General features: G+C 45.9%; 1 protein-coding gene across 1 annotated transcript in view; it reads left to right on the top strand.

Annotated features, from left to right (window-relative positions):
• Nucleotides 1–6,624, top strand: part of CHRNB4 (cholinergic receptor nicotinic beta 4 subunit) — a 30,651-nt gene extending 24,027 nt beyond the window's left edge. Inside the window, exon 6 of the mRNA XM_060755715.2 lies at nt 2,322–6,624. Within this exon, the coding sequence (XP_060611698.2) occupies nt 2,322–2,462 (141 nt within the window). The 3' untranslated portion in view covers nt 2,463–6,624. The remainder of the gene's footprint in view (nt 1–2,321) is intronic.
• Nucleotides 6,625–14,221: the final 7,597 nt, after the last annotated feature.

Genomic DNA, 14,221 nt, shown 5'->3' on the forward strand with positions numbered 1-14,221 from the left:
GGATTCACCATCCTTCTGTTTCCGTTGCCCAGATTTTTGTTTTTTTGTTGCAGCATTATTAAATTTGGTGAGGATAAATGGGAATGCTCACCCACCCGAGCCACCCTGGTCAGCAAGTTCAGCAGCTCAGTGGTTTAATAACACTATAATTCTGTAGTGTGAATAGGTCCATGCTCCCAGGGAAATGGGACTGGCATAGGATTGGGCCGAGGCCAATGATTGCCAAGTTTTGACCCTCCAGATATTTGGGATGCCAATGCCCAGAATCTTTGGCACCGGTCAGGCCCCAAGGTTGGAGAAATCCTGGAGTGGACAACACACTTTTCAATGGTTTTCCTATACAATCAGTTCACAATGTTTACGGGTTTAACTTTTACTGATTTGGCTATTGGTGGGTTTGATTTCTTATTTGCATTTTTCCTGCAACCCTCACTTCAGTCCATGTGGAGAACTGACTACTTTGAAGCCTCAGGTCTGTTCCCCAATCACTTCTTGGCTACGACTGCAGGCATAGGCAACCTTTGGCCCTCCCTCCAGGTGTTTTGGCTGAGGGGGGAAAGGAAGGGGCTCGAGGCTGTTAGGAATTGTGGGAGTTGAAGTCCAAAACACCTGGAGGGAGGGCCAAAGTTTTCCCAAGCCTGCAGTAGTGTGTAGTCGTACATGGCTGAACTTGAGGCTTTATACCAGGCCTGAGAAAACTTTCTAACTTGGGAGCTGCATGCTACCACTCCCTGCTAGGAAGACTGGCTGCCTGGTGATGGATGGAAAGAAGGAAGGAAAGGAGGGAGGAAAGACAGAAGGAAGGAAGGAAGGAAGGAAGGAAGGAAGGAAGGAAGGAAGCGTGAAAGGAAGAAAGGGAAGGATAGAAGGAGGGAGGTGACGAGGAAGGAAAGAGAAGAAAGGAAAGACAAAAGGGAGGGAAGGATGGAAGGAAGGAATAGGGGAAGGAAAGAAAGAAGGCAGGAAGGAAGGGAAGAATAAAGGAAAGAGAGAAGGAAGGAAAGACAAAAGGGAAGGAAGGGAAAGAGGGAAGAGGGAAGGAAGGAGGGACAAAAGAGTGGAAAGAAAGGATGGAAGAAGAAAGAGGGAGGTAAGGAGGAAGGAAAGAGGGAAGGAAAGAGAGAAGGAAGGAAAGACAAAAGGGAGGGAAGGATGGAAGGAATAGGGGAAGGAAAGAAAGAAAGAAGGAAGGAAAAAAGGAAGGAAAGAAGGAAGGAAGGAAGGAAGGAAGGAAGGAAGGAAGGAAGGAAGGAAGGGAAAAATAAAGGAAAGAGGAAAGGAAGGAAAGACAAAAGGGAAGGAAGGAGAAAAGGGAGAGGGAAGGAAGGAGGGGCGATAGACTGGAAGGGAAGAATGGAAGGAGAAAGAGGGTGGTAAGGAGGAAGGAAAGAGAGAAGGAAGGAAAGACAAAAGGGAGGGAAGGGTGGAAGTAAGAGAAGAAGGAAAGAGAAAAGGGAGGAGGGAGCAAAGAGGGAAGGAAGGATGAAAAGGAAGGAGGAAGGAAAAAGAGAAGGAAGGAAGGAGAAAGAGGGAGAGTGGGAAGGAAGGAAGAATGAAAGGTTGGAAGGGAAGGATGGAAGGAGAAGGAGGGAAATAATGAGGAAGGAAAGAGAAGGATGGAAAGACAAAAGGGAGGGAAGGATGGAAGGAAGGGAAAGGGGAAAGAAAGAGAAGGAAGGGAGGAAGAGAAGCATGGAAGGGAGGATAAAGGAAAGAGGGAAGGAAAGACAAAAGGGAAGGAAGGAGAAAAGGAGAGAGGGAAGGAAGGAGGGACAAAAGAGTGGAAGAGAAGGATGGAAGGGGAAAGAGGGAGGTAAGGAGGAAGGAAAGAGAGAAGGAAGGAAAGAAGTGAAGAAGGAAGCAAAAAGTAAAGGAAAGAGAGAAGGAAGGAAAGAAAAAAGGGAGGAAGGATGAAAAGGAAGGAGGAAGGAAAGTGAGAAGGAAGGAAAGAAGAGAAGAAGGAAGCAAAAAGTAAAGGAAAGAGAGAAGGAAGGAAAGACAAAAGGGAAGGAGGAAGGAACAAGAAAAGGAAGGGAAGAAGAGAAGGATGGAAGGAAAGAAGCGAAGAATAAAGGAAAGACAAAAGGGAAGGAAGAAAGGAAGGAGAAAAGAGAGGGAAGGTAGGAAGGGAAGGAGGGAGAAAGAAGGAGGCGAGGGAGGGAAGGAGGAAGGAAAGAGGAAGAACGAAAGGATGGAAGGGAAGGAGGAAGAGGGACGAAAGGAGGAAAGAAGGAGAAGATGGTGTGAGAGAGGAGGGCCTGGGTTGACTCCCACCTGCTCGATGCCACCGATTGATGTATGCCTGTGGTTTGCTCTTCCAGGTTGTCGAGGACTGGAAATACGTGGCCATGGTAGTGGACCGGCTATTTCTCTGGATATTTGTCTTAGTCTGTGTGGTGGGGACCGTCGGGTTATTCATGCAGCCACTTTTTCAAAACCACCTGATTGTCCCGAGTCCTTAATAAGCCCTTTGAAGACAACGCTGAGGACTATTGACTCACCAGATCCGCTGGATCCCACCTTGGGTTTTGCGAGCCTCGTTTTGGAGTCCAGTGACCAGAGGAAGTCGAAGAAGAAGAAGAAGGGGAAAACATCACGATTCCATTTAATGTTCTTCTTTATTAAAATGCGCTGACTGGGTGACTGGCTGGTGGAAAAAAAAAAGCAAAAAAATTAATCACAGAACAACGATTCATTTCTTAATTGTCTATATAAATGTCACCGGACATGTAGGTGGCTTCCAAAATATGGTTAGGCCAGAGCTTTGGAGAACCTCTGAAGCTCAACAAGCAAAGATGGCAAGAATGCTTCTCTGAGGACCTTTCGTGTTGGGACTGAACGCCTTGAATCTCATATTTATTTGCTCTTTGGGGTTGAAGTATTTTTGGTGTCGGTTCTCATTTTCCAGCTGCATGATCAGGAGCCAAACGTGAACCCTAAAAATAGGTTGGTTTCTAGATCCAAACCCCGTCTTTGGATCTAGGGAAGGGAGAGAAGGAGAGCAGAGCACGTGGAGAGAATGACAGATGCTCACATACAAATGCATTCGATTAAACACGTTGTCTCTAGAAATCTCCAGTTCCTTGAGGAGACTCAACGCAGAGTCACACTGGAGGACCTAGAGCAATGTTTCTCAACCTTCTGAATGCCACGACCCCTTATGTTCCTCATGTTGTGGTGACCCCCAACCATAACATTATATTCATTGCTACTTCACAACTGTCATTTTGCTACTGTTATGAATCGTAAATATCTGATATACAGGATGTATTTTAATTCACAGAACCAAATACCCCATACGCCCAAAGTTGAATACTGGTGGGGTTGGAAGGGATTGATTTTCTCAATTGAGCATTGTAGTTGCTGGGATGTATAGTTCACCTACAATCAAGGAGTATTCTGAACTCCACCAATGATGGAGTTGAACCAAGCTTGGCACACAGGACTCCCATGATCAACAGAAAAAAAACTAGAAGGGTTTGGTGGGCATTGACCTTGACTTTCGGAGTTGTAGTTCACCCACATCCAGAGAGCACTGTAGACTCAAACAGTGATGGATCTGGACCAAACTTGGCATGAATACTCAATAAATGTGAACACTGGTGGAGTTTGGGGAAAATAGACCTTGACATTTGGGAGTTGTAGTTGCTCGGATTTATAGCTCACCTATAATCAAGGAGCATTCTGAACTCCACCAATGATGGAATTGAACCAAGCTTGGCACACAGGACTCCCATGGCCAACACAAAATACTGGATTTGGTGGGCATTGACCTTGAGTTTTGAAGTTGTAGTTCACTCACATCCAGAGAGCACTGTAGACTCAAACAGTGATGGATCTGGACTAAACTTGGCACAAATACTCAATATGCTCAAATGTGGGCATACTCCAATGACAAACAGAGAATACTGGAAGGGTTTGGTGGGCACTGACCTTGAGTTTTGGAAGTTGTAGTTCACCCACATCCAGAGAGCACTGTAGACTCAAACAGTGATGGATCTGGACTAAACTTGGCACGAATACTCAATATGCTCAAATGTGGGCATACTCCAATGACAAACAGAGAATACTGGAAGGCTTTGGTGGACATTGACCTTGAGTTTTGGAGGTTGTAGTTCACCTCCATCCAGAGAGCACTGTAGACTCAAACAATGATGGATCTGGACTAAACTTGGCACGAATACTCAATATGCTCAAATGTGGGCATACTCCAATGACAAACAGAGAATACTGGAAGGCTTTGGTGGGCACTGACCCTGAGTTTTGGAGTTGTAGTTCACCCACATCCAGAGAGCACTGTAGACTCAAACAGTGATGGATCTGGACTAAACTTGGCACGAATACTCAATATGCTCAAATGTGGGCATACTCCAATGACAAACAGAGAATACTGGAAGGCTTTGGTGGGCATTGACCTTGAGTTTTGGATGTTGTAGTTCACTTCCATCCAGAGAGCACTGTGGACTCAATGATGGATCTGGACCAAACTTGGCACGAATGCTCAGTATGCCCAAATGTGAACATTGGTGGTGTTTGGGGAAAATAGACTTGACCTTTAGGAGTTGTGATTGCTGGGATTTATAGTTCACCTACAATCAAAGAGCATTCTGAACTCCACCAATGATGGAATTGAACCAAACCTGGCACACAGAACTCCCATGGTCAACAAAAAAATCCTGGAAGGTTTTGGTGGGCATTGACATTGAGTTTTGGAGTTGTAGTTCACCTCCATCCAGAAAGCACTGTGGACTCAGACAATGATGGATCTGGACCAAACCTGGCACAAATATTCAATATGTCCAAATGCGAATAGTGGTGGGGTTTGGGGACAATAGACCTTGACATTTGGGTGTCGTAGTTGCTGGGATTTATAGATTTATAGGATTTTATCTATAATCAAAGAGCATTCTGGATCCCACCAATGATAGAATTAGGCCAAATTTCCCACACAGAACCCCATGCCTTGAAGGGACTACTCGCACGAGCCTCCCTCCAGCCTCGCATGCTCTCCCTCGCCTGCACATGCACACCATGCACTGAGCACGCCTGCTCTCCCCTCCCAGCTTGGAGTCTCATAAACAGCCCTCCCCTTGGGTGAGAAGTTGGCCAATCACAGCAGAGGAGGGATTTTGGTGGGTGGATGTGCCGTCTGTTTCTAAAAAAGGAAGAGAAAGGCAAGTGGAGTGATCTTCAGCCTTCTCTGCCAAAGGGGTTCCTCAGACCATCAGAAATACATGGTTTCTGATGGTCTTTGGCGACTCCTCTGAAACCCCCTCGCGACCCACTCAGGAGCTCCGACCCCCAGGTTGAGAAACGCTGACCTTTTCCCAAAGAGAGAACATTTCAAATCAAATCTGGGACAACTTTATATGAAAGGATCTTATACGAAATGCTTTAGGACCAGATGTGTTCTCGATTTTTTCTTTCTTTCAGCGTTTGGAATATTTGCATCTACATAATGGAGATGGGACTCAAGTCTCAACACAGAATTAAACACATAGACGGAAGGTCATGTTGCACTCAACGTTTTGTAATAATTTTGCGCATGAAACAAAGTTTGTGTCCGGAAGCAAAGGTCTCACTGTCTCGACAACCCAAGTGGACAATTTCGGAGTTTTTTGGATGTCGAATTCCAGATAAGAAATGCTCAAAGGTGCTACAAGATCCCTTCGCATTCCTCCCGACATTGTTGAACCGCAAGTCCCAGCGTTCCTCGCCATTGGCGAGGATGGGAGTTGGAGTTCACAAACATTTAGGAGGCTGCATGATTCTTATATCTATCATGAAAAGAGCCTGTTGAGAATTATTATTTTTTTCATGTAAGTATCAACAGATGTTGCATTGTTGTAGGTTTTTTGGGCTATATGGCCATGTTCTAGAAGCATTCTTTCCTGACGTTTCGTCTGCATCTATGGCAAGCATCCTCAGAGGTAATGAGGTCTGTTGGAACTAGGAAAAGGGGTTTATACTTTATACAAAACTTTGCACCAGGCACTGTCAGGCCATTATATGCTAATCAAGGTGATCAGTTGAAACATTCACACCTAGCTCCAGCACACAAGAGTCCTTTGTCCCTCCCTGGTCATTCCACAGATATATAAACCCATTTTCCTAGTTCTAACAGACCTCACTACCTCTGAGGATGCTTGCCACAGATGCAGGTGAAACGTCAGGAGAGAATGCTTCTAGAACATGGCCATATACCCAAAAAACCTACAACAACCCAGTGATTCCAGCCATGAAAACCTTTGACAATACAACAATAGATGTTGTTGGAATACAGTTCCGAAAAATCCTTCTCAATTGGCTACATTGGTTAGGGCTGCTGGGACTTGGAGTCCAACAGATCGGGATGTTTACAAGTTCATAAAAGCTGGCTCTCCGGCAAGAGGGAATACAAAGAAATGAAGGGAAAGTGGAGAGTACAAAACACCGAATGTTAGACAAATGTATAGTTTTTAAAAGAAAAATAATAAAATGGAGCGAAAGGTGGGATTTAGATCTGAAAAAGATGACTGTGTTAAAATGCTCTATTTTGGTCTTTTATAGAAATGAGAGGAAACATAGGAGTGATGCAGGGGCACAAAAGACAGCCTATTAAAATAGTATTTTCCTTAAACACTTTCAGAATCGGGTGTGCTGCTTATTTCACATCGTGTTCTCTTGCTCTGATTATTTGGCAAACAGCATCGCATTGGATTGATAATCCAAATCCTCCCGCTTCCAGAAGGGGAGAGGAAACCAACAGGTCAAAGACATGTGGCAATTGCAAAAACACATGCACACAACAATGTGCACATACTTACTTACTTACTTACTTACTTACTTACTTAGGCAATCCCTCATTGGCCGAGTACGATAGTCTTCCAGGATCAGACTTCTGGTGGGTCCGTAGGTGACTGTGGAGCCCTATTCTTGACCTGCATGTTCTCCTGCAGTGAGGGCATTGGTTTCCAGGTGGAAGGCGGTCTCGGTCGGGCTTGGCTTGATGCACCTTCCTCTTGGAACGTTTCTCACTTTCACCCTCCATTCATGCCTCTTCAAATTCTGCAGCACTGGTGGTCACAACTGACCTCCAGCTGGAGCGCTCAAGGGCCACAGCTTCCCAGTTCTCAGTGTCTATGCCAGAGTTTGTAAGGTTGGCTTTGAGCCCGTCTTTAAATCTCTTTTCCTGCCCACCAACATTCCGTTTTCTGTTCTTGAGTTTGGAGTAGAGCAACTGCTTTGGAGATGGTGGTTGGGCATCCGGACAATGTGGCTGGTCCAGCGGAGTTGGTGGCAGAGAACCATCGCTTCAATGCTGGCGGTCTTTGCTTCTTCCAGCACGCTGACATTTGTCTGCTTGACTTCCCAAGAGATTTGCAGGATTTTCCGGAGGCAGCGCTTTCTCCAGAATAAGGTGTGGTGGAAGGTAAGGCAGGGATACTGGAAGCTTCTAACTTTTTCTATTTTATTTATTTATTTACTTATTTAATTAAAACTTTTATATCCCGATCTACTCTACCTCCGTAGAGGGAATCAGATCGGCTAACAGCAGAAATTCAATGCACAAATACAATTAAAAATATCATAATAAGTTAAAATGCAAACAGAATAAATACATATAAGCCAAATCGCCAAGATAGAATCAAGCTCAACGCAATCCGCAAATGTGGTCAGTAGTTATTAAGTTATTGCTGGACTCAACCATTTATTCTGGGAATGCTATGTCCAAGAGCCAGGATTTCACTAGCTTTCTGAAGATCAGGAGGGAAAGGGCAGATTTGATCTCCATCGGGAGAGAGTTCCACAGCCGACAAGCCACCATCGAGAAGGCCCTGTCTCTCATCCCCACCAGACGCGATTGCAAATGTGGTGGGACCGAGAGCGGGACCCCTCCAGAAGATCTTAACAACCTTGATGGTTCATAGGGGAGAATCTGTTCGGACAGGTAAACTGGGCCAGAACCGTTTAGGGTTTTGTAGGTTAACACCAGCACTTTGAATTGTGCTCGGAAGATAATTGGCAGCCAGCGGAGCTGACGCAAAAGAGGAGTTGTGCACTCCCTGTACCCCGCTCCTGTCAGTAATTTGGCTGCCGCAGGTTGGACTAGTTGCAGCTTCCAGGCAGTCTTCAGAGGCAACCCCACGTAGAGAGCGTTGCAGTAGTCTATACGGGATGTAACCAAGCGTGGACCACCATGGCCAAGTCAGACTTCCCAAGGTACGGGTGCAGCTGGCGCACAAGTTTTAATTGTGCAAAAGCTCCCTTGACTATCGCCGAGACCTGACGTTCCAGGCTCAGCTATGAGTCCAGGATCACTCCCAAGCTGCAAACCTGTGTCTTCAGGGGGAGTGCAACCCCGTCAAGCACAGGCTGTAACAGACACCGCACTCCGGATGATCTCTCCCAACGGCTTCATGTATATGTTGAATAACATAGGGGGCAATACTGAGCCCTGCAGGACCGCACAGTACAATGGCCGTAGAGCCGAGCAGGAGTCCCCTAACAACACCTTCTGGGAACGACCCCCGAGGAAGGACTGGAGCCACTGCAAGGCAGTACCTCTGAGGTCCATTCCCGCGAGGCGTCCCAGAAGGATACCGTGGTTGGCGGTATCGAAGGCCGAAGAGAGGCCCAGCAGAACCAACGGGGACACTCTCCCCCTGTCCAGTTCCCGGCGAAGATCATCAACTAACGTGACCAAGGCTAGAAAGAATTTGTCAGTGATCCATTTATATTTTGCAAATTTACTTTCAAAAGCCTGCATAAGGAAAAAGATGGGATATAAATGAAATGAACAAATGAATGAAAGAGATGGCCAGACATGTGGATGTTTGCCTGATATGGAAAACCTTTTGGGAATTAAGGGCTACTTGTGAATAGGGCCAAGACTCACGAGGCAGCATTGATGAAGAGTTCCTCATTCTGGGAAAGTTTTGGGTACAGTTTTAGGAACAAAATATTGGAATAATGTCTGAGACTTTGGGTCAGGCATGGGCAAACTTCGACCCTCCAGGTGGTTTGGATTTCAACTCCTGCAATTCCCAACAGCCGGTAGGTTTTTGGGAATTGTGGGAGTTGAAGTCCAAACTACCTGGAGGGCCACAGTTTGCCCATGCCTACTTTAGATCATCTTACTTCAGTATGCTTACTTTACTAAGGCACGTCCACTAACTCAACCAAGAAATATTGCTTTATTGGGTAGCAGCTGCCGCAAGCAACAAACCTCTGTTCTCCTGTTGATCTGGTCTGAATACTCTCATGTTTCCATTCTTCCTCCCATGATTTAATATTAGAAGCACAATCCCAGTTGCAATTCCTCCTTGCATCAGAGATTGATGATACAAACATCAGGACACTGCATCTTGATTAACAGGAGAACAGCTTTCTGTCACTCACAGCACCTGCTGCCTGGTCAAGAAGGATTGGGGGACTCTTACGACTGTGGCAATAGTGCCACAATTGGGACTGGAGATATGACTCAGTTACAGATGTGTAACCCCAAGTTACCAAACCATAGTTGCCACAGTGAATTCCAGCCAACGTTCCTATCTGTGCACATGTCTTGACTCCTTAGTCCTGAAATGGGGGGCTTTTGGGGGGAGCTTGAGCCAATTTTCCAGGCTCCTTTACCTCCATTCTGATGAATCTGGAAGGAAGTCTGCCTTTGTTTCAAAAAGTACATGATGTGGATGGCTGAGTGCCTTGAGCTAAAGCAGCGGTCCTCAAACTACAGCCTGCAGGCTACTTCCGGCCCGCCAAGAGCACTTATCCGGCCCGCAGAGGAGGAGCCCCCCCCCCCCCCCCCCCGCACACAGTGCCCCTCCCTTGGCTGGCTCACGCTATCTGTCAGGCCCAATGGGCAGCGTGAGTCAGCCAAGGGCGGCTACCCCGCGCGGCCTACTCTCGCGTAAAGCACCTTGTGAGGTGCTTTACGCGAGAGTAGGCTACGTGGTGCTGCTCCTCCCTTGGCAGGCTCACGCTGCCCATTGCTGCTCTGCGCGGCCTACTCTCGCATAAAGCACCCCGCAAGGTGCTTTACACGAGAGTAGGCTGCGCGGTGCTGCTCCTCCCTTGGCAGGTTCACGCTGCCCATCGGGCCCGATGGGCAACGTGAGCCAGCCAAGGGAGGCTGCCCCAGCGCTCCATGGAGTCATGCCGGCCTCATGACCTTGGAGGTGTCTACGGACAACGCCAGCTCTTCGACTTAGAAATGCAAATGAGCACCACACCCCAGAGTCAGACATGACTAGACTTCATGTCAGAGGAAAACCTTTAACTAGGAAAATTGTGGAAGATCCAGGATGGGAGAAAGAACTCTTGTCTGTTGGAGGCAGGTATGAATGTTTCAATTGGCCACCTTGATTACCATTTCATAATCTGACAGTTTTTAGGGAGAATCCTTTGTTGAGAGATGATTAGCTGGCCCTGATTGTTTCTTGTCTGGAGTTCCCCTGTGTTTGAGTGTTGTTCTTTATTTACAGTTATAATTTTAGAGTTTTTTTAATACTGGTAGCCAGATTTTGTTCAGACTAGAAATAGGAAGATTTCCCATTCTCTGCTCCTGGAATTACTGCCTAAAGAGGGCTAGAAAGAACCCCCTCTAAGGGCCCTTCCACACAGCAAAATAAGATATGTGCAATGTGCATAGGATTTTTTTTATTGATTTTTTTAAACTATAGTCCGGCCCTCCAACGGTCTAAGGGACAGTGAACTGGCCCCCGGTTTAAAAAGTTTGAGGACCTCTGGGCTAAAGGATTTGTGCTTTGTGCAGGCTTCCAGGGATTGGGTTCTCTACTTAGGATGGAGAATGTATCAAGAAGCCACCAAAATGTGTGATGGAGGGACCTCATATTACCCATAGTTTTTATATGCCGCACACCCTTGTCCTCACTCATCACTGGATTTCAGATCTTTCTCCTTAGGCCCCCATTTACTCTCATATTGATAGTCCTTTGCTAAGTCTCAGCTGCTCTGTTGCATGTAGCCCTGAACCAGATTGCCTCTTAACTTGGAAAGAAATCATTGTGTCTACAATTGTCCCAGCAGTGGTACTTGCTGGCTCCGATGCCAGTGGGACTCCATTCCAGCCTTTGGAGACCTTAAAAGGAGCCCTCCATGATATCTTTCCTATTATAGCATTCAGTACTTCATAACCTGGATTGAGACCTGAATTATCTCACCCAATTATGTGGGGGACTCTGTTTCCGTAATAGTTGCATTTTCCCCAGCAAAACAAGCATAATAATATGATTAGAACTGGAACAATATTCCATAGAATTGGAACATTAGACCATAGAATTGGAACAATATTCTTACCTCCCCGGGCACGGCAATTCGGGCATTTTTTTTCTCATCCGGCCTCATCCAAACACAAATTCAACCTCTTTCTTTTGATGCAGATCCAAACTCGACGCATTACCATACAAGGCGATTCTCACAAAATACTTTCCGTCCCCTAAAGGCAAACGTTTGAGATTAAAATCAATGTCGTGGGATAAAATCCTTTTCCCACATCATGACAGTGGTTGATATGTCTTCCTTTGGGAGTTCCCCATGGTCCTGAAGGGGTAAAAAAGAGACTTGTCCAATAATGAGAACTGGTTTGGGCAGCTACGTGGGAAGAATGGCATAATCTAACTCATTCAGTTCAACCACTTTTAGAAAAATAGAATTATCTGGAGCATAGAATTTGGAAAGGCAAAAAAAGCTAGGACTTCTTATTGGAATCTTAAAGATGGAGGCTGGCATTTGGCTATCTGGAAAGGAAGACAAGAGTAGATTTGAAAGTAGTCACAAAGGGAATTTATTAAGATAGGAAATAAGGGTAGTTGCTTGTTCAATATGAGATCCATATTAAGTGGTGTTGGATGCCTTGGTTGATGGGTTCACAGGTGGGGGGTAGGAGGGGTAGGGGTTTGGTAAGATGTGATCCATGTACAACCAGTATCAGTGTACAACCATGCCGCATTATCATGGGGTATCTGCGCCCTACACCACTGGAGAAATTACACTGTTTAGCCGGTATTGCACCACCTGACATTCGCCGGGAAGTAGCAGCCAATAATGAAAGGACCAAGGCCGAGACATCTCCAGCTCATCCCCTGTTTAGATATCAGCCAGCACGTCAACGACTTAAATCAAGAAATAGTTTTCTAACACCTACAGAGACACTCGCTGGAACACCTCAGCAAGCGAGAGTCCAAAAGTGGCAGGCTCAAACCCAGAACCTCAATCAATGGCTGATACCAAATGAGAGACTCCCCCTGGGTGCACAGAAAACTGGGCAACTTGAAAGGCGCTGAACAGACTGTGCTCTGGCACCACGAGATGCAGAGCCAACCTCAAGAAATGGGGCCACGAAGTGGAATCCACGACATGCGAGTGAGAAGAAGAGCAAACCACTGACCACCTGCTGCAATGCAACCTGAGCCCTGCCAAATGCACAATGGAGGACCTTCTTGCGGCAACACCAGAGGCACTCCAAGTGGCCAGATACTGGCCAAAGGACATTTAATCAACTACCAAGCTTGCAAACTCTGTTTTGTCCATTTGTTAAAATTTTGTTAAAAATGTAATACAATTGTTTGGTTGATACTGACACAATAAATATAAATTGGTCTGTTAGGGGTGTAGTGTCCAAATTTCATGTCATTTCAGTCCAGTGGTTTTTGAGTTATGTTAATCCCACAAACGAACATTACATTTTTATTGATATAGATGCAATGCTTTTGACACGAAATAAAATTCTGCCATTTGCAACTTTCCCCATTTCTGACCAGCTACACCTGAAAAAAGTAAACATTTAAGAAAAACTAAAGACCTCTCCTTTTCGAAGCAACTTCAAATGGCAGGAATCTTTTCCCCCCCAGAGATGGTCACTTTACAGCAAGGAGAAGAAACCCAAATTCTCAGTTTTTCATTGGTTTCCAGCCTTTCCCGCCCCCTGCCCTGTTCTTCAGCTGTGAAAGCTTTTAGAGTGGCTTACATAAAAGCCATTAAGGTAATAAGAAATCATTAAAATGGTCAGAAAAAAGGCACACGAACTTTACGCAGCTTCTTCAAAGGGCGTAACCAACTGCAAAAAGAGAGCCTCTTGACACAAACTGAACTGCAATGGGTTTCTCTTATGGAAACCTAGGATTTAGAGTTTAGTAAACTACAAATCCTAGACATTCTTAGGGTTGGAATTGTAGCAGTTAAATTGGTATTGAAGATCGGATACATCCAAAAAGAGTTGTACAAGGGTTATCCGGAAAGTAAGGTTCCAAGGCACGTAATGGGGAATTTTCACAGGGAAAGTTGGTATCACTAGGTTCTTGTGGGTTTTTTCGGGCTATAGAGCCATGTTCTAGAGGCATTTCTCCTGACGTTTTGCCTGCATCTATGGCAAGCATCCTCAGAGGTAGAGGTCAGACCTCTACCTCTGAGGATGCTTGCCATAGATGCAGGCGAAACGTCAGGAGAAATGCCTCTAGAACATGGCTCTATAGCCCGAAAAAACCCACAAGAACCTAGTGATTCCAGCCATGAAAGCCTTCGACAATACAAAGTTGGTATCACTGCCATATAGTGGGAAGCCAGCAGAAGCAAGTGAGCAGTGCCAGTCGTCAGTAGCTCAATGACTGGCATTGTGAGGAAGGTTAGAGATGAGCGTCCTCATTCCATTTCCCTCCAAGTGCAAACTTCGCACTGTAATATGCTACCTAAATACTAAGGGCATGAACGCCGCTGCAATTCATCACAAAATCATTGCAGTTTATGGAGAGGACGTAATGTCAAGATGGCATGTGGGAAAATGCATATGGAATATATAGTGAGACCATGAAGAAACTTTGCAGAACCAACCAAAACATATGTTGCAAGATGTCTCCTTCATGACAATGCATGTCTGCACACTGCTCATGCAACACAAGAGTTGTTGACTTCGTTGAGTTGGGATGTTTGAAGCCACCCCTCTCACAGCCCCGATCTTGCACCCAGGGATTCTCATCTTGTGACAAGGAGTGGGGCAGTGGGTTAAACCCCTGAGCCGGCAGGACTGAAGACCGACAGGTCGCAGGTTCGAATCCGGGGAGAGGTGGATGAGCTCCCTCTATCAGCTCCAGCTCCTCATGCAAGGATATGAGGGAAGCCTCCCACAAGGGTAACGTCCTTGCAGATGGCCAATTCTCTCACACCAGAAGCGACTTGCAGTTTCTCAGGTCGCTCCTGACACGACCAAAAAATAAATAAATAA

This window comes from Anolis sagrei, chromosome 9 (assembly GCF_037176765.1).
Source record: "Anolis sagrei isolate rAnoSag1 chromosome 9, rAnoSag1.mat, whole genome shotgun sequence".
Taxonomy (NCBI): Eukaryota; Metazoa; Chordata; class Lepidosauria; order Squamata; family Dactyloidae; genus Anolis; species Anolis sagrei.